The sequence below is a fragment of the Sparus aurata genome, chromosome 10 (assembly GCF_900880675.1).
Source record: "Sparus aurata chromosome 10, fSpaAur1.1, whole genome shotgun sequence".
Classification (NCBI taxonomy): Eukaryota; Metazoa; Chordata; class Actinopteri; order Spariformes; family Sparidae; genus Sparus; species Sparus aurata.
This window is the reverse complement of record NC_044196.1, coordinates 28,582,047-28,605,830: the sequence shown is the minus strand read 5'-3', so window position 1 is coordinate 28,605,830 and position 23,784 is coordinate 28,582,047. Positions and strand designations below refer to the sequence as shown.

General features: G+C 40.8%; 2 protein-coding genes across 6 annotated transcripts in view; one reads left to right on the top strand and one right to left on the bottom strand.

The window, feature by feature from the left end:
- LOC115590634 (interferon-induced very large GTPase 1-like) overlaps positions 1-18,800 on the top strand; it is a 25,546-nt gene extending 6,746 nt beyond the window's left edge. The window contains exon 6 of the mRNA XM_030432079.1: positions 12,944-18,800. Within this exon, the coding sequence (XP_030287939.1) occupies positions 12,944-17,613 (4,670 nt within the window). The 3' untranslated portion in view covers positions 17,614-18,800. The remainder of the gene's footprint in view (positions 1-12,943) is intronic.
- nlgn2a (neuroligin 2a) overlaps positions 18,546-23,784 on the bottom strand; it is a 198,348-nt gene continuing 193,109 nt past the window's right edge. For 4 of the 5 annotated variants that reach the window (XM_030432083.1, XM_030432081.1, XM_030432085.1 and 1 more), the window contains one exon: positions 18,546-23,784. In XM_030432083.1, the coding sequence (XP_030287943.1) occupies positions 22,947-23,784 (838 nt within the window). In that variant the 3' untranslated portion in view covers positions 18,546-22,946. The other variant, XR_003985792.1, reaches the window with a different exon arrangement.

Here is a 23,784-nt window from a genome sequence, read left to right as displayed (position 1 = left end):
AAAAAAAAACAGATCATAGCGTTTACTTGAATATTAACTTGGCTTAAACTGTATTTGCAACACAATTGGTTATAATATTTGAAATAGCAGCTTATATGTAATCATCAAATAAATGTATTTATCACTGGCATATAGGCATTCACTTCAGACAGCAACCGCTAATGAGACAGCATGCTGGAAGGAGCTTGAAAAACCACAACAAAACCTTGCTGTACAAAAAAGAAAAGTTCACTGAGCTCGGACACAGCCGACAGTGAGGAGAGAAAGGGAGGGCGATTACGTCACACCGGACGTGCAGTAGAGCGGTGGGGGCTCTAGGATCCCCCTCTCACACACACCAGGGGAGGAGCAATGGAGCTGCAGTTTGAAACACAACTTTTCAGCACACAACTTCCTCAGCCACCAGCGAGATAGGAACCTGCTCTTAAAGTAAAACAAGTCCTCATCCATTTAGCATTTAGAAACTCTTAGCCTGCGCGAATAGTATTCATAAGCCAAAAACAACACATACATAAACAACAATCTAATAAATCACACCCAATACTAATATATCTTTAGCACACACGTTTTAGACCAGAACTATCAAGTTTGTCTAATAACCTTCACACTGTTTGACTACTTAACAGCAACACAAAGCTCTTTAGAACATCAAAATGTCTCTAACACCTTGACAGTTACATCAGCATAAAATCACACAACATTGCGAAATAGCACAATTTATTTTAGGAAACACAAATCTTTCCAGCAGATTTTTCAACACACAGTCAGGACACAGGTAGTTGACAACACACAGTCAACAACTGCATACACTACTTTTTAACTTTATTAAACCCCCATAAGAATGCTCGAACATTTATTATTGATTTTACTGAAACTTTTTTTGTTGATCTTCGATTTTTGTTAACAACTAACTTTTATTATTGTTTATTTCAGTTCAGATTGTTCTTTTCTGCAGTTTTGGTCCTTGCATGCGTTATTCTTACATCTCCTTTAATTTAGACTTTAATTTACTTTGATTTTAGATTATTTATCCAATGTTTGCCGTCCATGGACTTAAGGCTGCATTTTAATCTGCATTTCCCTGTCTTACAAATACCTGAATTGCCTGAATTGTCTTTATTTTCGGAAGTCCATGGTCTCAAACTCCTACTTTAATCTTTATCTCTATCAAAAGATGACTCGTTATCAGAATTCATGCACTCCGGCAAACCAAACCACGGGAACACTTCTTTGCACTTCTATGCCAGCCTCATTCTGGGCTGCTATCAAGGACGGTAAAGTGGTGAGTGGTTCACAGTTTTCGGCTGCCATCAACGGTCGAACACATATACTGGTTTCAGCTTGCTCAGCGGCCTCATCGGCCAGGCTTTTGCCTTTGGCTATCAGGGAACTGCTCTTTTGGTGTGAAGCACATTTGATAATAGCTGATGCACCTGATAGATGAATGCTTCAAATCGTGTTAAGATGGCTGCTCCATGCGTTACTGATGTGCCATCCGCTCTGAGAAAACCTCTCTGTTTCCAGATATTTCTGTGTATATTACACACTGTGTATGCATAATGTTGGTCTGTGTATACATTTAACTGCTTGCCTTCTGCCAATTTGCTTGCTACAGTTAAAAAGCTTTTATTTCTGCAAGCTGTGCTGAGCATGGTTGGGCAAGATAGATTGTTTGGACTGTGGTAAATGTATCGTCTGGCAGCAACTGTACGATGGGGTAACCTGCGTTGTTGCTTGTCGCGAGGCAGGACCCATCTACAAACTAAGAGTGATATGTTGTTATTGGTTAATTATGCAAATCTTCACGTGGTTTCAGAAACACATTTGTGGCTTGAAGGCAGTCATGTGGCGGTATCATCCGTGTTGCAGGATTAACTGAATTGCAACGTTGGATGTTCAGTCGTTGCTGAGAGCACAACTTCATAACCTAGCTTGTGTAAGCACAAACAGGGCATGTATCTGGTGAGACGTTACAGTAAGGCTATGTGTCCTATGGTTCCTGCTGAGGCTTTCTGAAAGCAAAAGCTGCTGCTGCAAGTCCCTGGCAACAGGGAGGCAGGCCAGCCTCAAATGTTATCTAATTTGGTGCTGTTGTGTGCTAAAGGTTGCTTACCAGTTGGAGTGTCTTGCATTAAAACTCCACAGGTAAACTGCGCCTATCTGCAACATATTTAATTATTTGTACTTTTTTGGTTTTCTGAGGTTAAATGACACAGCATGCAGAACATGAACAGTTTGAGGACACATGATTATATCAGCTATGGTCATAACTTTTTGGCAGCTACTACAGCCCTTTGATAATTTCACTATTGCGCTCTTAATTAGGTAGGTTGTCTTAATTAATGATCTATTAATCACTATTCGCCACCATGGGGTAACATTTTTTAAATAAACCACTCCATTTCAGAAATGTGTCTTATTTCCATGATTTATTATTTTTTTTCTTTAAGGGATGTCTATGGTCTGGGAGGCCTAAAAGAATGAAAAAAATGAATGGAAGGGAAAAAAAATGCTTAATCTATGGACAACACTGGCCTGTTAAATCCAGTAAGGCAATTGTTTGTTTTCATTTGCAGTTTTGGAACAAAGTTGGATTGGAGAAGAAAACTCTATGGCATCCACGTCCATGTACAAAGTTTACCATTGATAGTGAAAGCAACCTTGAACTGTGAGTCAGGATGAACAGGAATGCTAGAATATGCATTTGTTAAATCAGTAACTGAAAACCCACAGTCATTAGTGTTATAACATCTTAATTTGTGACCTTAAAGTATTTTAAAAATCTCCTCCCCCCATTTTGGTATATTTTCAGGCAATATGGGGGAGGTACATGGTGAAATGAGGGATTCAACAATGGCACACTGATAAATGAGCAATGACCTTTACAGCCCTAGGGCTGAGTGGATATTTTCTTACTGGATAACAACAGAATGTGCATCTTTTATATTTCTAAAAATCAGACTTGCTTAGAGCCCCAACACTATCAAATACTGCCAGAAAGCAAAGCTTAGCCTATAACAGTCAATCAGTGTTTCCCTCTTTGTGTGTGTGTGCGTGTTTGTGTGTGGCTCCTGTCTATGTGCTGCTCAAAGCTCTGACCTCTGACCTCTGCTGTCTCCTTTGGCTGTGTCAAGGGGAATCCTGGAAAATGAACAGACACCTTTAGCTGGTGCATGCAGCCAGGATTCCTCTGGATCTCTTCCTTCTCGATGATTAAGCTCAGGGTTCCCATAACCTTCCTTTTGCAGCATCAGTCCTCTGGTCAGTGCTGTTGCAATTTCCTTGATAATTCGATGCAGACCCAGTTTCCTTTTCCTCTGGCTGTTGTGTAGTGCCTGCCATCTTTGTCCAGGACTCTGTGGCCCACCCGACTCCAGTCTTTGTGTCAGGTGATTCCTCTGTAGCCTCCTTCAACTTGTTTGGCTGACATGGCCTGTGTACAAAACACTTCTGGATCTCAATGACAGTCTGCTTCCTTGTTTGCTCCGGCACGGCGTCGGGGAACATCATCCCCTCAGTGATCTCGACTCAGCACCCAGTAGTCAGTAGAAGCTGCTAGTGGAGGAAAAGGCTTTTTTGGAGAAGCAAGGTTAATTTGTGTCTCATTTTAGAAGGTAGAAAGAGGGCTGAAACGTCAGGGTGTATTGTTTCCCCTCCTTCCTAGTGTCATCCTGGGACGCTTGACCTTGTGTGGAGAAGGTGTTGTTGAAAGAAGGGTTGTAGGTGTGGAGACAGCATGGAGGAGGTCTGTTCCTAATTCTACATTGTTTCTACTTTTTGTTACTCAAATTTTATTTTCCCATTACTGTTTCAGTCCTACTACTGATTAAATGAATAAATAAAAAAAACAACTTGTCAGTATATCTTTTTCCTTCCCTGCTTTCCTTTTATCTTTTTACACTCTCTTAAACATTCTGTGCTTAATTTGCCTTTCACTGGAAACACCCCATGGGTGACATAGTGCCAAAGTTGAACATTTTTAACCACATTTTCCCCCATTTGTCTGCTCTTAATTCAGCAGAGCCTGCTAGAGGGTCAGATAGAGCTTATAATTTCCCGGTTTTGTTTCTTATGTTCTCAACTGACTCACTGGGACAGGTGTGCTTAAACTTTCAATGGGCTTATCATTCACACAAAATTCACAATTACTCTGATCTTCCCATACAAGCGTATGGTTGGACCTCATCAAGCACACATTAACTTTGGGTAACTTATTCAGCCAGGTGGTTTGTATGACACATTCGTTCCGAGCAACGCACCCCTGTAGTATACAGACAGTATACTAGTCACTGAATGTCACCACAAAGTTTATTCTTTATACTTATTTCATATATATATATATTTTCACTCATACGCCCATTTTATTGTAGTGGGGCCTCATATAATACTGTACTGTATCATATCATTATTACAGTAGCTCATATTGGATCATATTATATTTTCTTTCTATTATATGCTATTATATTATTGTGTTACCTGTTATCACGTTTGCACAAATCACTCCTATTCAATTTCTTACTCATCTATAAGGATTATCTAGAACTCTTTTGTGGGGTGGAGAGTTGCTAATTCTCCAAAGAATGTTAGACTCCGTGTGATGAATGAGATCTCTTTAATACATGCTGCATGGAGCGCTCTAGTCCGCTAAATGTAACTGACTTAACTACAACAGAGTGGGGGTCACATACTTTTATGACAACTCATATCTTACTCCTTCTCAGAACGATGACCCCCTGATGTTTTATTAGGACAGTAAATTTCATCTTATCTACCTTCCTGTAACCCCTCATGTAGAGATAATTGCCCCTCATATGACTTTCTGACACACCAAAAGGGAGTTTCTCCTACTCCTCTCACATCCTGATCATATTCTTTACAGCACATTAATTACTGAATGGAAAAGTATGTATTACCAACTTTAGTCAAATGCCACAACTTTTGATTAATTTCTTGTTCAGTTTGTTAATGTCCAATTTCCTCATCAAAATATGTTTGTTCAAGCCAAAAATGCGTTCCGACACCTTGAGTTTCTATGTCCTGTTCAGTGGCGTTATAGTCATCAGTAATTATTTCATTTTTCATACTTGTATCTGTGTTATCACCCACCACTTTATCCTCATCACTTAACTTATTATCATATTATATTATTCTATTTTGTCTATAATTATCAGTTGTTTTCATTACACTTCTCTTATTATTTACTATTCTCTTATTTACTTTTCTCTTATTGTTTATGAACTATTATTATTAATATTACTATTATTATTATTATTATTATTGTTATTATTATCATTAGCATCATTATTATTGTCCGTAACCGCTTTATCCCTTTTATGGGTATGCAGGGTTTGTTACTGGAGCCAATCGCAGTTATCTCTCAGGGCGAAGGCAGGGTACTCCCTGGACGAGTCGCCAGCTCATCGCAGGGCCCTCACTGATGGCAGAGGTCGCCACTTTGACATGCAGCTCGGCTCAGCCCGGAGCTGGGATTTGAACAAGCGACCTTCTGATCACTAGCCGACCTGCACTACCTGCTGAGCTACAGCCGCCGCCTATATTATTGTTATTTATTACTTATTTGTCACAGCACTGATTTAATGCTTTCTCTCTACTCTAAGTCTAAGTTTTGAAGTCTAAATTGCAGCCGCCCTGACAGTGCCCTATTGTTCTCTGCGCTGAGCCCAGTTGGTTTTCAAGGTCTCCCCTGATCTATTTTTGGTTTGTGTGTTCTACTTCTGGCCCTCTCTCTCTCTCACTTCTACCGTAATTTTTCCCACTATTCTCCCGTCTGCTTCTCATAGTGGAAATTGTCCTGTTTCCTCCTATTTATCATTATCATTTATTATCATCATTCTTTAGGTCTTTCCTCCGTAATTCAGCCTCTATTCGGTCACAATAATTAGGTCAAAGTGGCTCTAGAGGATACCCTGTGCCACCTTTTCATGCACTCCTGGGTTTTTCTGTTTTGTGTTGGGTGTTTTAACATTACTAGTTGAACGGGTGTCAGTCCCGTCGGCCACTTACTGTGCGTTTTGTCCATTACATTAGACGCTGACTGGCACAGCTGGCGCTGCGCAACTTTTATCTTCTATTTTTCCTTCTTGCTGCCGTTATCTCTTTGGACTGGACTGCTCCAGTTTCTGGCCCTCCGATTATTATTCTTTTTCTCTTAAACAATTTTAACTCTTTACTTATGTATTTTTGTCAAGAAACAGAAAAACACTTTTTCTACTACGTCTTACTACTTTTATTTACTTCTATAACTTGTTCTGCCTCAATTATTCTTTTATTATTTACACGGTACTCTTATTCCTCTTTTATTTTATGACATATATCCATGCATTTTTAAATTTTTCACACTTTTATGTACATATATTTACAAAGGCCTTATGTTATTTTCTTCTATTTTACTCTACAGCTGTTTCACTATAACAGCTCTCTTTCATAGGCGCTGTTCTTGGATCCGCATTATCTCTTTATCGCTCCAGAGAGGGCACAGCGATTTTGGCTTCTCCGCCAAACAGAACTTCTCGCGCGTCTAAATCGTTCCTGAGAGGGCACAACGATTATTCATAAGACCGCCAGTTCTCTTGACCCTTCCCCCGGGTCGTATGAGCTCTTTGTTCAAATCTCACAACACAACAACACCTTATTTAATGACTTATTTAGACAATTTTAAACAACAATAACAGCAGATTAGACTTATAGTTCTCTCGACCCCCTTCACGGGCCACTTCAACCTCTTATTCTAATCTCAAACCACAATAACAATTTATTAACGACTTCTCCGGATTTCTACACAATAATAACAACTGACGAGACACTTAGACAACGATAACAATTTGTTCCGACATCAACACGCATTTTATCCTCAGCTGATCTGTCCCTTCTCCTTACTCTTCACAGCTCGAGCTATTTGTTTCAACAGATAACAGCTTAGTGCATTTTTCTTGTGCAATTATTCTCAGTACTGCTGCATATTTTACAATATGTCAAACTATTACACTTCCTAGACTCAAACACATACAAATCCACATGCAAATTAATATGTTAAAAAGCATTTTTTCACATTTATCCATCTCTCTTCATACATACTTTGTTTTATCATTAAAAGGTGGTTAGGGCAGGCTATGCATTAACATTAATTATCAGACATAATTTGAGTGCGCACATGAACTGACTTGACTAAATCATACTTTTACATAATATGGCTGAAACATACATATATAATTATCAATCATACATACTCACGTTTTTGACCTGAAGGCTGCAGCCGCACCTCTTAAATACCTCAATTTAGGTTATTACTTTTATAAACCTGAACTTACTGGTAATTACAATAATTAAAATTATTTTATTATTTTCAAAATAAATAAAATCAAAAAACAACATTATAGTAATAATTTAGTTCAATTAACCCTAATTCAATTTTTATTTTTCATAATTATCAGTTTTAGGTTCTTTTGGAGAGGTTTTTAGGACAATACCTGAGACTTGTGGGCTGGGAAGGAGTAGACGGCATCACTCGTAAATGAAGAAAAAGTATAAATATATTCCTTAATGGTGTATGTGGGGCGCGCCCGAGATCCGCCGTCCGGTCCCTCCCGGTCCTCCGCCGCAGGCTGTGCCGGGCCGCTCCTCCGCGGCTAGGCTCGCCAAATATGTAGTGGGAGACTACCATCCTTATCCGTCAAATTATTCCACTATCAGACATTGTAAATCTGCTCATAGGTTAAAATCCAAATTAAAGAGAAACAGCTCTGAGTCTAAGTCCCAATCAGAGGAGAAATCCGCTCAGAACCTAAGTCCAGACCAGAGGTGAAACTGCTCAGAACCTAAGTCCCAAAATCGCTCCAGGGATCAAGTCCCAAATTTACTCCAGAGCCTAAGTCCAAATCAAAGACAAGGCAGCAGGTCTTCAGTTCAAAAAGGTGTTTATTCCAAGAAAAGTTATAAATCCATGAGGTACCCCGGGGCAACTGAGAAATCTCCCCGGATCACCCCCTTTTATACCTGGGGTCAGTGTCACCAACGCCCCTTCTTGGACCACCCCCCTCGTCATGATCACGCGAGACTATCATCTTAATATTATTTAATATTTTCCCTAATGGCTGCAAAGTGTCTTACCCAGGCCTCTATCTTGGCCTTGGGTGGGCTGCGGCGTCACCTGTTGCTTCCTCACTCCAGCCCTGTTATTATAAAGGGAGTATCTGACCTTGGTCTTACATCCAGCTCATATTCACTGTTAGCACACAACTGTAAGTTGTATTTCTCAAATAAATGTATATGCATGATCATGACCCAGTTTAAATTTGCCACTACAGAACGCGTTGTTCTGCAATTCACCGCCAAGCCGCTAGGGGGGTGTGGCTGTGTCTTTGTTTGGTTTTGGGGGGTTCATATCGGATTCCTTGGTTTTCTTCCGGTCAGACAGTAAACAATGGCAACTGAGATGGAGCGGGTGTTTTTTTTCCGTGCCGCTCGTACCACAAAAACTTTAAAAATGGCAGTGTTGTTATACTGTTGACCGGAAAAGCAACTGCCGGAAATGATGTTCTGAGCGGACCAATCACAGTCCTTGCCGTTCGCGTCTCGACGCGTCGACGTGACGCGTAGTCAGGATTTTTTGGAGGCACACGTCAGGCTATGGCGTATGGTCCGCGTAGGGGTCTGCGTCGACGACGTAGCTACGTCGACGTCGTCGCCACGACGCAGAAGCATAAATCAGGCTTTAACAGTCTCCAAAAGAGTGGTGCGTAAGACATCGGCTACCAGTAGGGTTGCCAACTCCCTGAAAAATAAATAAGGGACAACCCCCCCCACGACGTCTTGGTAACTTTCCAAATACTTTGACTCGAATGTGAATTTAGTTTGATGCATGTTTTTGAGTGATACGAATACATAGAAAAAAATATTATTCAACAATTTATTTTTTTGTGCAAAATAAAAGATATTTTTAACAAAAATCTGTCCTGCTTAACTTGACAGAATAAAATAAATATTTATTTATTTAACAGAACTGTCCTGCTTAACTGAAAACAGTATAAAATAACAGAAAACAATAAATAAAAGCCAGATAAGTTTTTCCAAATCCTGCGGAGACATAAGTCCTTTTATCCTGGATATATTCTTAAGGTCATATTAGGCTGACTTTGTAATTGTCTTAGTGTGGCTGCTGAAATTCAGGTCTGAGTCCATGATTACACCGCGGTTTCTGGCTTGGCTTGTAGTTTTCAACAGTATAGACTGAAGCTGAGCGGAGACTGTTAGTCGTTCTTCCTTAGCTCCAAAAATAATGATTTCAGTCTTTGTTTAACTGAAGAAAACTCTGACACATCCAATCATTGATTTGTTCAACGCATTTACTCAGCGTTTATATGGGATTATAGTCCCCTGGTGATATGGTAATGTAAATTTGCGTGTCATCTACATAACTATGGTAACATATTTTGTTGTTTTCCATAAAAATAAAAGCCGCCACACCTTAAACGTCTTTGACGTTAACTGGCATGTTGGATATTTAGCTTGATAATTAGCTAGAGGATTAAAATGGTCACTTAGCAGAGTCCTGCACGGGTCACCACATCCGACCCATTTTCCGACAGTAGCACGAATTACATTCCGTACCCGAGCCGACCCGCTATAAATTGATACTGACGCCCGAAGGAAAATTGGACGGATGCATTTTTTAAAAGTGAAAGTAAGACAGCGATGGGAATGGGAGTTCTGGGAGGGCGCAAGCACGCATGAATGAGCTCATATGAAATATAAATGCTTATCATTTGTGTCGCTAATAACGACTGATGATAAGTGACGCCTTGAAAATGGCAATTGTAAAACCCGACCAGCCTCTCCAGGCTTCCGACCAGATCCACATCTGTGCAGGACTCTGACTTAGATAACTCCTCTCTTGAACCAAATAATAAAAATAGTATTTCTTTACAATATTATAGTTCATGATGGCTGTGTGAGAGCATTATAACCATAAAAATTCCCTAAGTATCCTATGACATATGTATAAATATTACAGTGTGATGACCGTGTCAAACGCAGCACTGCAATACAGTAATACTAAGACTGAAATTTTGCCACTATCTGTGTTAAAATCAATGTCATTGAGGACCTTGACAAGAGCAGTCTCAGTCTTGTGATGTGGTCAAAATCCTGAAGACATCAAAACAGCCATTTATTATTAAGTAATTGTTCAACTGTTGAAAAACAAATTTTTGAAATTATTTAACTTTCAATTGGGAGGTTTGATATCGCGGCCTATAATCATGTCCTATAATCACGGCCTATAATTATTCGTTACTGTTGTATCTAGATTGTTCTTCTTCAGGAGTGGTTTAATAGTTTTTGTAGTTTACATGGCTTGGGGGAAGACACATGAGAGAGGAGACATGTTGAAAATCTGTAGCAGATCTGAAGTTATGCAGTCTGAAACTTTTTTGAAGAACCCTGATGGTAAAATATCAAGATTTCAAACACCAGTCGTCCACCAACACAAGATCTTGTCCAAACGATATGGGCTGTAGAGATATTAACTGATTGTCACTGAATTCTGGATGGCTGCCATACATAGCATGTAGTACAGACATATAGAGATCCAGAATTTAAACAAAGGAGGTTAATCGTTATTCTTTTTTTTAAGTTTATCAACCAGAGAAGCAACAGTCAGTTTGCATTTTTAAAGAAAGAATGGCTTCCTGATAACTTTTGTAGTGTTGTTACTTTAAAGTGTGGAATATATGACAAAAGGTAGGTTAATATACAGTACTTAAAAAATACTGTAAACCAAGAATGCTTTCAAAAACAGAAATGTTAACAGTTTATTTTCATCAAGTAACAGAATGCAGTGAATGAAAAGAAGAGAAATCTAAATCAAATCAATATTTGGTGTGACCACCCTTTGCCTTCAAAACAGCATCAATTCATCTACACACTTGCACACAGTTTTTGAAGGAACTGGGCTGGTAGGTTGTTCCAAATATCTTGGAAAACTAAGCACAGATCTTCTGTGGATGTTGGCTTCCTCAAATCCTTCTTCCTCTTCATGTAATCCCAGACAGACTCAATGATGTTGAGGCCAGGGCTCGGTGGGCAATACCATACTATCACTTCCAGGATTTCTTGTTCTTCTTTACACTGAAGATATTTCTTAATGACGTTGGCTGTATGCTTGGGGTTGTTGTCCTGCTACAGAATACATTTGGGGCCAATCATATGCCTCCCTGATGGTATTGCATGATGGATAAGTACTGCCTGTATTTCCCACTGCCATCGGGGAGTGTTGTTGTGATGAGGGGGTGTACTTAAGGCCCCCACACACCGCCCAGACGTCCAACTGCCTTATCCGATCACTCTCCAACCACTCTGTTGCCTCTTGTCTGACCCATTCGGCAGAAAAGTTGCATTGAACACACCGCTTCGACGTGCTGCCAGCTCCACTGTAGCGTGTACGTTCTGCCGGTGGCTCTAGTGTTAAAGACGCTGGACTAGAGGTTTATGCATGCAACTCTCTTTACTTTCGATCAAAATGAAACTTAACTATTTCAGACAAAAACAGCTGCATACTAAACATGCAGCGAGGCCTTACTAAACGAACACAGATTAATTCGTCCTGAACGGACATAATAACAGCTAGTCTCATGCCAGTGCTCCAAAACATGAAAACAAGAAATGACGGAAGAAAGTGCGTAGAAATTGAAACCAATGCCACACATTATTCCGCCCCTCCCACACACCGCGCTGATTCACTAGCACACCGCCAATCAGAGAATCCAATGGCTCAAACGTCCGTCGGCCCACCTCCTCAGATTTCGCATGCTCATTCGTATCCGACAACGTCCGCGTGGCTCCTAAAGCTTCCGACGCACCTGAACACACCAGACATATTTGTTCCCGACCTCGTCCGAGTCTCTCCAAACGCTTCAGACGTCCAACGGTTGGGCCGGTGTGTGGGGGCCTTTAGTCCACAACAGTGCTGGGATGGGTGGGTTGTGTCAGGTGCCATCACCCGAGATTTCCCAGCAGAACATCGCCTTGTGATGGGATGATCAACGTTATTCACGTCACCTGCCAGTGGTTTTAATGTTGTGGCTGATCAATGTACACACAGACACATCACAGACTGACACTTATTCAAAGTATTGCAGCCCATGTTAAAAAATTGGTAAGAACAAGTTACAGTTGGGCTCACCTCTACGCATAGTATTAGTTCTACAACTAAACGTATGGAGACAGACTGGACTCCCAATTTGCGGAGTTGCCCAGGGTGGCACTAAAATATTAGTGCCAAAACAAAACTTGAGAGATGACAACATATTTATCTTACTGCCTCTCTAGGAAAGTGTGAGATTTGTTTATTTCTTTTTTGGGGGGCATGTTTGTCTACATTACAAATGCAATATTATTATTATGGACTCAGTTGCTCAAGTGCCAATTAATACATGTAAATAGCTAAAACTAATGCAGTGTAATAATACAACAACCCTACAGTAAATCTTCATGATGTTTATCATGTTTTATATTTTTTGACAGTACTTTTAGCAATGATTTAATTTCACGAAGAATTTAGACACTGATGTCTGCAAGGCTGCATCTGTCAACTACAGTATATAATACTATACAGACAGGTTTTTCAGTCTCATTATAAAGCTGTGGATTGTATTCAAAACACAGTCGGTATACCACTGACATTCAACAGCTTGAGAAACTGAAGCCTCCACAAGGAACATAATGTTAAAATTAACCCTACTCAAAATAACATAACACCTTTGTGAAGGTAGGGTTGAGAACTGCTGTATCAAACTGCATTAGTTTTAGGTAGGTGCATGTAATAAAGAGGCAATAAAGTATACAGCATGTTACAATTAACTGTGATTCATGCTTTAGAATATTAAAACAGCAAATGATGGGTTTATCATTGTTTTCATGTCTACAGAGACAAACCTCGAGAGCTTATTGGAGGATCTGGGGTTGGAGCAGCACTACAAAGAGAAGCTGTCGCTGAGCACTTTACTTCAGATTGAGGAGAGGACCATCACTGATAACACTGCCAAGTGTAATTCAGATCTTCCATGGTATTTTCTAAATAAACTGATGATGGTAAACGTGACAGCTAGGAATGTGAAATGTACATCTGCAAGTGAGTCAAACTTTGGTGATCCACAGTTAGATCTTGATAATCTGATCAAAAGTAAAACTTCAGGTGACACACTAAACCCACTTGATGTAATCACAGCTCTCTTTCTCTGCTCTGATGGTTTTGTACAGCAGGAAATGGCTCTCAAGATGTCCATGTGTCAGTTTTCTGTGCCTCTGCTGCTCCCTGATTGTGACACAAAGCAGTGCACACTCATGCTTTGGGCCATGAGAGACATTGTTAAAAAGCACAGACCTCAGTCACTTTCAGAATCCAAGGGCTTTATTGAAGACAGAATTGTTGTCTCTGAACTCCCAATGATATCTTTTGTGAGACTGGGTGAGTGCTCCTTGTCCAAGTCAGAGATCCTCAATAAGCTTCTGAGCAATTCTCAGCAGTACCATGACACCTTTGTTCACCGTGATATGGAGTGTGGTGACAGTCCAAGGAGAATATCTAATGGATTAGCTGAAATTTCTTGGTACCTTCCATGTGGGAACAAAAACATGGACATTTTCAGTGAGCCAGTAGCTGTAGCTAACCTTCGTGGGGACATCGCTTCATTTGAAACACAATTTTCGTTTTTGTGTCAGACATCTGCAGCAGTTTTTGTGTTCTTTGACAGTCTGAACTCGGACTGTGAGCTGCTCATGAACCAACAACACAAGGCAGAGATCTTCTTGGTGGGAAACCATCAAAGCAATTGCTTCAGCATGGATGGTCTAAAGAAGGTAGCAAACAAGTTGAGCTTGACTAACAGCAACATCCTTTTGAAGACTAAGCACATGAATGATGCAGACTTCATTAAAAATCTGCGGAGAACAGTCAGCAATGTGGTTCAGAACTCAAAGATGATAATGGGCATTGAGCAGATGGCTGACATCGCCCATGAGCTGGGAATCTGGGTTGATGAAGACTGTCAAGAGTGCCAGAGTGCCAAGAACAATGCTGATGCCATCACTGCAGAAATTGAAGACATCCTGAAATATAAAGATGCTCAGCTACCCTTGCAAGGTCAGATATGGAAGGAGCTGTCTCGCTTACAGAAGGAAGAATTTAGGCTACGAAAAGTTGGGTCTGAAAACATAGAAAAGTACAAAAGTGACCTTCAGGTAGAGAAAGAAAAACTTCGTAAAAAGCAGAATTCTCATGACATGTCAAATGCAATGACATGTTTCATCCAAGCTATATCAAGCCCACGCACAGAGAGATCCTACTTCCTGAAATGGCTGCGAATGAATCTTGATAACTTATCTCGAGAAAAACTGTCTGACCTCAGGGAGCAGTACAAAAAGAAAAACCAGAATGCTGAGAACAAAGAGGAAATCAAAGAGATTGACAGACAGCTTTCCAACAGCTCACTGGGGACTGAACACTTCTTCCGTGAAATGGGTCAGATCTATGAGGCTTCACTTTCCCTTCCAGAAACTGACCCATCTCGTCAACAGTTACAGCATCTGCCTAAGCTATGTGCAGGATTGATGCTTGATGGTTTTCCCCTTGAGCTTGTAGATGGAGATGCATCCAACATACCTCTCAGATGGGTGAGTGATGTTCTCTCTCAGCTCAATGACCTGGTGTCTCCTAAGAACAAGATACTGGTAGTCACAGTTCTTGGCGTTCAGAGCACAGGGAAGTCCACTCTCCTCAACACCATGTTTGGAGTGCAGTTTGCAGTCAGCAGTGGTCGATGCACTCGAGGTGCCTTTATGTTGCTCATCAGAGTCAATGATGATGTTAAAAAAGTTCTCAAATGTGACTACATGGTGATCATTGACACTGAGGGCTTAAAGTCACCAGAACTTGCACAACTGGACAACAGCCACGAGCACGACAATGAGCTTGCAACACTTGTTGTGGGGCTGAGTGATATCACCATTATCAATATTGCAATGGAGAACTCAACAGAAATGAAGGACATCCTACAGATAGTGGTGCATGCTTTTCTCAGGATGAAAGAGGTGGGCAAAAAGCCCAAATGCCAGTTTGTTCACCAGAATGTGTCAGATGTTTCAGCCCATGACAAGAACTTACGAGACAGGAAACTGCTGTTGCAGCAGTTAAATGAGATGACGCAGGCAGCAGCCAAAATGGAAAAGAAAGAGGAGAACAAGAGCTTCACTGATGTGATGGAGTACAGTCCAGATACTGGGAACTGGTACGTTCCTGGTCTCTGGAATGGAAACCCACCAATGGCACCAGTCAATGCAGGGTACAGTGAGGCTGTTTATGAGCTCAAGAAAAACATTATCAAAATGTTAAGTAGTGGTGAGTCAACTGCTAATAATATCTTAGAGTTTACTGAGTGGGTGAAAAGCCTGTGGAATGCAGTGAAGCATGAAAACTTCATCTTCAGCTTCAGAAACAGCCTGGTGGCTGATGCATACATGAAGCTGTGCACAGAATTCAACAAATGGGAATGGGAATTCAAAAAAGAGATGTACACCTGGGTCACTGCAGCAGAAACAAGAATATCCAACTTTGGCACAGTTGCTGGAAAATCGGAGACATCTAACATGTCAGATTTTCTCACTCATTTGAAAAGTGACGCTTATATTGTGTTGTCCAAATGGGAGACAAAGATTCTTGAAAATCTGGCAAAGTACTTCAAGCAAACCGAGGGCCACGTCTATCTAGTTGAAGCATACAGAGAAGACTTTGCAAACAGTGCAAAGAGCCTTCGACGAGAAATAGAGAAATCTGTAATCAATCAGCTCACAACAACAGCGGACTTCAGAGAGGGAATGACAAAACTTGACAGAATCAAGGAGAAGCACACAAAGCAGTTGGAAGAGAGAGTGCATGGATTGATTGAAGAATGTCGGAAAAAACAAGTTTGCATGACAGACAAAGAGCTGGATGAAGAATTTGATCTAATGTGGAATAATACACTGAAAGAACTGTCTCCCTTTGAACAAAAGGCCACAGATGTCATTGCAAATGTGTCCCACTACCTGAGAACAAATCTATCACACAAAGGGAGTCATGTTTGTGATTTGCTGAGTCAAAAAAGTCTGCAAGAATGTGGACTGGTAGCTTTCACATACACTGTGGAAGGGTTTTTTAAGCAGTGCAAACACAAACTCACCAAAATCTTACACATGAAGGATCATGTTGCGGCTTTACAAAACATAGCTGACCGTATCATAACAGATTGCACACAGATCATGACTGAAAAAATGGAAAGAAAAAACAACTACCACGACACTTACATCCAGGAGATCCTACACACGATTGATGAGAGGCTGCAAAACAGTCAGAAAGTGAAGATAGAGATCCAGTTTGAAGTTCCTCTCAAACAGCACATCTGTGGATTTGCAGCCAGACAGTTTCAGAAAATGCAAGAAGATTTCCTGCGTGACAATGATCCGCACAGATGTCTGAATCAAAACAAAGAAAAGTTTCGTGCTGGTTTTAAGGATGTGTTCTATAAACGAGACCAGTGCCAGAAGAAAGCAGAAGAATTCACAGAACGCTGCTTGAGGCCTGCAGTCGAACACTTTGTCAACCGTTCCTTGGGTCCTGATATCATTGGTGAAATGCTGACAAGTGAGCAGTTCAACACTCGAATATTCCTCCAGTATTCAATTTTACTAGATTTGCTCTCAAAGCATGACTTTAAGAACTATCTGAGCTATATTTGCTCATATGAGGAGTATGTAAAGAAATGGATATTTGAACAAATAGTGGAACACTTCTCAAATCATTCTAAGACATTCGAGTTTGAGGATCGACATGTTCTCTCAAGTATCCACAGCATAAACAAAGCTATCAACAAAGCTAAAACAGAAAAGAGTGACGACCTGAAGACATTCGTTGAAAACATCTGTCAGCAACTTTGTGATAAACTGGTTATTTCCCAGGATGCTCTTGGTGCTTTCTTGATCCTGAACAATGCTGTCCAGGAACAGTTTGCTTACTGGCTCACTGAGTGTGTGAAGGACATGGCACAAACTCTTGTGAAGAAGTTCAAAGAAACAAGCATCCAAATGAAACTAAAAGCTCTTCATGTGAAGCCTCAGAACGAGCTTTTCACCAAAGTGATCGGCTGTGGTAAACAGTGTCCATTCTGCAAAGCACCATGTGAGGCAGGAGGAAAAGAGCATACAGAACACTGGACATCACTACATCGGCCAGAGGGTCTGGGTGAATACAGATCTCTCTTTTCACAAAAACTGGTCACAAGTATATGCTCTTCTCGTGTGATTTCAGACAGGAATTTTTGTTGCTATGCTACAAAGAACGCACCATACCCTTACAAGCGTTACAAAGACATTTTCCCTGACTGGAAAATCCCACCAGATGTAAGTCTCCAGGCATCAGACTATTGGAAGTATATAATGGCAACATTCAACAAGCAGTTTGCCAAAAAATACAATGCAGAGCCTGGTGACGTCCCTGAAACATGGAAAAAAATAACACGCAAGCAAGCAGAAGCAAGCCTCAAAGAGTCATTTAACATTAAATGAGTGGCTACATGCTTTGTGGTTAAAGGGGTGCATCTTTCATTCATTCATTAATTTTTTTCATTCTCCTCACACTTGTTTTGAATGATATTAAAGAGAATCACAAATAGTAACATGTTGTATGTCAATGTTAAAGTTATTATCAGTAAACAGAGATCTTTTACTACTATGACTTGCAATAGGGAGATAAGAAATCACTGCAATTAGGGATTACCTGCTGTAATTCTAGATTTACATTGAGCAGGACACATTTACATGTTTTTTGATACTGTCTGGCAGATGAGCGCCATTATATTGTCACTGAACAGATGTACACACTTATCCTTGGTCCAGATCTTTGAATCCACCCACTCCTCTGAGTTGATGAATTCTGAATATGGAAAGATTGTAACAGGGTGACTGTCTAATTTTCAGATAGGTACGCAGTTAATTATGGCAATAAAGACACATATAAAAAATGTGTTTTCTTCATATTCTAACTATATATTACATGAAGTTGTTTATTGTTTGTGTCTCACTGTGATGTATGCAATGCTGCCTCTTTACATGTATTTTATAGATCACTCACTCCACATGTATTGCTAAAAATAGAGCAGTCAAAAAAGTATATGTGAATGTTTTCTCAGATTTGAGTTTTTAGTTTTGTTTTTGTAATGTATCTCACGTAAAATATTGACATTTTAAAATCATTAAAAGATCTTTCATATTTTAAGTGATATTGTCAACATGTTGACATGAAACAGTTTGTTTTAATAAAAAAAAGTCTATGTAATCTTTTTTCATACTCAGAATTTAGTATCTTTTTTGGTTTTCTTTTAAGCATCTGGTTCCATTTTTAAAGGACTCAAAGGATAATTTATATGGTTGTGATTTATTGTCAATATATATGTATAACTTCTGGCAACTGGTTCAATAAAGAGACAAAATTGTCAGACTGGCTATGAATGTCTTTAATGTTTCCCAGATCAGAATCACAGCATACAGTGTATAATAACTTCTAAAGTAAACAGAAATATCATCACCTCATGTATTTATATAGTTTTACTATACTTTTTTTTAATAATCATCTTTTTTTAAAATCCATTATTTAACATTTTTCTTCATCTCAAGTCTTGGGTTTCTGAATTCAACAAAGAATGTAAAAACAAGACAACAGGTGCATCTTTGCAATGGAGACCAAGCTGAAGGTTTATGTTGAGTGTGTCACTGTCTTCATGTATGTTTGCCACTGTGGGATATTAACCATGTACTTCCATTCATCTCTGAATAACCTCAGTGATATGGAGTCATCTTGTTTTGCTTGGCTGACTGCAGGTTTGGTTCATGTTAAAATAAGAATAAATGGAAATTCAGCCTCAACAGCGCAGTGAGTCATTTTCTAACACTGACGAGGTTAAGTGTGTGTCCACATACATCTGATCATGCTCAGAGTCTGAAAGTATGCAGGACATTTCAGATTTTCTGATCATTTAGTCCATCTCCAGACTCTCAAACATGAAACTCTTCACTGCTACAACACATCACTGTGAGGTCGATACAACCTCCATAACCACAATGCAACACAGTGTGGAAGGGAAAAGTTAGAGCATCTGTGTAATCTCATTAATCTATGAGGATATGAGGCATCTTATGGTATGAAAGCCCTCGTGTGTGTCCCCACATGTGATTAGCTGGCTACATGTAAACACTGCTACATGTGAGGTGAGCTAACATTTATTTGACTGCACTTTGTGTCTTTGATTAGAAATCCTCACTATGAATCACTGGCAAGTTATTTCCGCCATCTTCACATTAGTTAGCTGTTAAATGTTGGCTTTTCTCAGTGCTTTTGGTCTCGGAGATGTTCCTCAGCCCATGAATACTCAGAAGTCACACAGATCAAGCAGTAGATTCATAGTTAGATCAAAATATATTTCAAACTAAAAGTGTGCTAAAGCTTAAAAAAAGGTCACAAAGCCACAAAGTAGTTGATCCTTCTCCAACCCAGAACAAAGAGCAATGACACCACAGACTTTAGCTGCAGTGGTTCTAATTAGAAAATGTAATATTCATTGGGAGTTAGCAAATGCTAACTAAAGCATTTAGGCCATCTGCAGTGGAGATAAATGTCTGCTACAGTCCCTTTCTTGGTTCAGAATCATGGTGCTACAGGATGCTAAGACATGGCATGAAAAGTGATCTGCAGCAAGCATTTTTTTTTTTTACTCACTAATGAATTTGAAACATCACGCTAGTGGCCATTTTTGGCAAACTGCACCTGTTGTCTTTTGTTGTCACAAAAAAACATTTCATTCATTCCCTCAAAAAAAAAAAAAAAAGAAAAGAAAAAAGGAAAACAAACAAGAAACTTAATATTTACAAATATTTTGTCTGTTTGATTCTTACACTTAAAAATGTACAGTTTTGATCCTCTTCCAGATGTTCTGTCCGTCTCTGTCCTGCCACCCGGTTTGGTATTTTTCTTCACACATCCATTTTCCTCAGAGTGGGCAGACTGCAGTGAATCTGTCACAATAGCGCCCTCCAGTGTTATCTTATAAAATAGACAAGGACAAAGAACAGAGCAAACTAAATACCTTTGTTACTGTTCTCACCTCCAGTGGTGTCATTGTAGCTGTGTTGTGGTGAGGTTTACTTCACAAGCCCTCACTGCCCCCTTACCTTCAGGAGTGAGTACAAAAGGGTTCACATGGATCTGATCAGACATGTCAGATCATCTGTAGCAACGTGTCCTCCTGGCAAACATTGTGGGTAGAAAGATGGCCATGCCTTTTAAAGTCCTTATTTACTAGAGATCAGTTCATCCTCCCTTTTGATTTCTACATTTAAGGCTGTGAGTCTTTCCTCTCTCTTCCCAGAGTCTCATTTCCACAGTGCGCACCTGTTGTTGTGCTGCTGTCCATCATCTGTTCCGCAGCATTTATCCACCTGCAGCACAACCAAGTCAGTTGTTTTGTGTTTTACATTGTGCACATTTCCCTTCCAGTGGGCCTACAAAACCTCTGACAGGAGCAGTCAGGTATATCTCTCCCCTTCCAGTCCTCCCCACCACCCAGTTAGGCAGTAATAAAATAGAAAACAAACAAACAGGCTAAAGCTAGAGCACAAGCAAAGACAGCACCGGTGACTAACTTCTCCCATACTGGATGTAGGCTACCATGTGTTCCTGTGGGCTCAAATAACAGCACATCAGTTCAGTTAACATACAGTATTTACCCATGATCCATGTTTGACATATGTAGCAGAAAATCAGAGTGGGGCATCGCTGAGCTGCAGGCCTGCTCTCCCTCTCTTGATAGAACAGAGCAGAACCAGAAACAGCAGTTGTCAACTGTGTCACTTTTACCCTGTTTCGGAGATCCGAGCCCTCTTTTCATCTTTCAGCTCTGCGCTGCAGGGTGTTGAGACCCACTGGTTACCCTCAGTGTGCTTAGAGTTTAATTTACAACTGATGAGCTCAAAAAAAGTCACTAGCTTAGTGAATTAACCCTTGAATGTGAGGATAACAGCAGAGCTGAGCTGAGGTCAGAGATTGTGGAGACCAACACTGACACAGTGAAGTCAGGTGTTTTGTGGTCACAGGAGGGAGGTTACGGGTTATAACCATATTATGGGCGTCAGTTTTCAATACAAAGCTAGTGGACTGACGGAGAGAGGAGAAGGGAGAGAGTAAGTGATGTTCATACAGGGAAGGGTGTTTGGGTAAGCAGCAGGAAGGAGCTCATTTTGGAGTTTTGGGGATGATCCTGCCTGTCTGCCTCGCTATCTCTTTTCTGTCTAATTAGGGCCCACCTTTGCCCATTTGAAGCAGCTCTGATACCACATACACACAATCATACACACAGACACTATTTCTCTCTCAGGCAGACATCAAACAGAATATGCATATGCTGGAAATAGGGGTGCAGACAGGAGAAGGAGGGTGTATGTAAAAGAGCAAAATGCTGCCCATCTCTGCTTTGTTTCTCACCCTCGCTAAAATACAAAAATAACTCTGAGAGGCAAGCTACAACAACAGATTTGGTACCTGACATACCCTACGAAAACAATCACCTAAATACAGATGGAAGGAAAAGTAGCTACTGTCGGATGATGGGCTTGCTGTTGGCACGCTGCATCATTTGGTTGGGGAAATACCATGAAGGAGAGAATAATCGGAAAGTATGTTCACAGTTGTTGCTTTGACTCTAACATCTTCTGAGATTTGTGGCAATGCCTTTTTTTAATAAATGGGTGTTGGGAGGTGAAGAGGATTCCTTAGGTTACTACAAGATTTTTATGTGTTGTTCTTGTTCCGTGAGGTAAAACAAAAAACTAAATATCCAGAGTGGACCGATATGATTTGATTAGATTTGGGAAACGTGCATTGACAGATACAGTGTTCTTTCCCACGTCATCATCTTTAAAAATAATTCATGCATAGATCCCCACTGAGAAAACCCATTTATATACTTTCTCCTTTGTACACATTTATATATAACTATATATAATATCATTTCTCTATATCTATATTTTCAGCAAAAGATTCTTTCCACAAAAAACAACAATTAAACAAATGCTTGAAAAAAAAAGGAACAGAAGATGAAAGAAAGTGAAAAACACAATCGAGGGCCAGTTTGGCACTTTGTCATGAGAACACACAGCATCTGTTATTTGACAGTAAATAGGAATACTCTAGAATTTTCTTGACTTTTTTTCCTCCCTTGATGAGAAAGCAACCACAGTAGTACACACTTGGCACCAAGAATGCTGGTAGAATGAAAAGTATCAGATATCAGTGTTTTCATAGCTATATGATTACTGTACGTACTCTGTGCCCCCTCCTACAGCTCAGTAGTTTATGAATCCTTAGAGCAAAGGAGCATTGGGAGAGGGAGAGAATCACATGTAGAATGAGAGGAACAAAGCAGGAGTAAGACACAGATGTAAAAAGAGAACAAGATATGCACATAACACACCAGGGAGAGAAAAAAGAGAAGACAAACAAAGTAAAAAAGGGAAAACAGCAAGGGGCGAAAATAATTTGTCCCTTTGACAAACATCAGGGGGGCTTGAGTCAGGAAACAGTAGACCATCTTTGAAAATAGTACTTCTAAAAGATCTAAGTCAACCCCCAAACTAATCATCTGCTGCCTTGCAGTTCAGTTACTTTTCCACATGCCACCAGTGGAGCTGCTCAGTTTGACAGCACATGATGGAGGAGGTGGAGTTGTTTTTGGAGAAACGAGAGAATAAGAGAACAGAACAAAGGCCCACATCCAGAGGCCTCCCTTCTAGATTGGTGGCAGAGCCAGTCTTCCTGGTCCTTAGGTGGCACTGTGTCGGGCCAGTCCCTACTATACCCGGGTGGTGGAGTGGGGGTGGGGCAGTGTGTTGTTGTGGCCGGTGGAGGGAAAGGTATTGAAGGCATGAAGAGGCTGCATGCTGGTTATAGTACTGGGGATCATGGTGATGGTGTTAGGTGTCATCAGTGGCACGTCGTCGGGGGCACGGCGCAGTGCCAGTGTGTAGTCAGGTGGGCAGGCCGGCCTTAGGATGTCATGTGGTCGGAGTGGCTCCATGTCATGGTGAGCATCATGCTCTGAGTGCTTCATCTGTAGGGACATGATCTCCTCCTCCTGGCTGTGAGCCAGGTCGTTGGCAGGTCCGCCCCTCTGAGGAGACAACCGGTGGCGTCGCATTTCGTGCCGCTTGTCACGCTTGTAGTAAAGGGCGGCAAAGGCCAGAATGTTGAGGAAGAGGAGCGATGCCCCCACAGCGACCGTTACACTCAGCTCAGTGGAGTAGTCGCGGGTGTCTCCAGGGAAGAGGTCCTGGTGTGGACGCTCTGAACCCTCGGGCTCCGGATCAGAGGGGAAGGTAGGGTAGACGTGACGAGGGGTGGTGCGTGGGCCAGGTGTTCTGGGCCAGGTTCTGCCAGTTCCTGAGCCAGGGCCCTGTGGCGAACGGGTAGTAGTGGGGAAGAGCTCTTCATGCAGACTATGGAGGTGGGGGACTAATTCCAGCCAAAAGGCCACCTTGTTGGCCCGATAGTTGTCTCTAACACGAGGTTTTAGGCCAATGTGGAGGTACTGCTTATCCTTAGAGTTGAACTTGGTCCAGATAACCTCTTCAAAGCGGTTGGGCTTGGTGTGAATAAATTTGGTGTCCTGAGGGACTGGCAGGTTGGGGTCC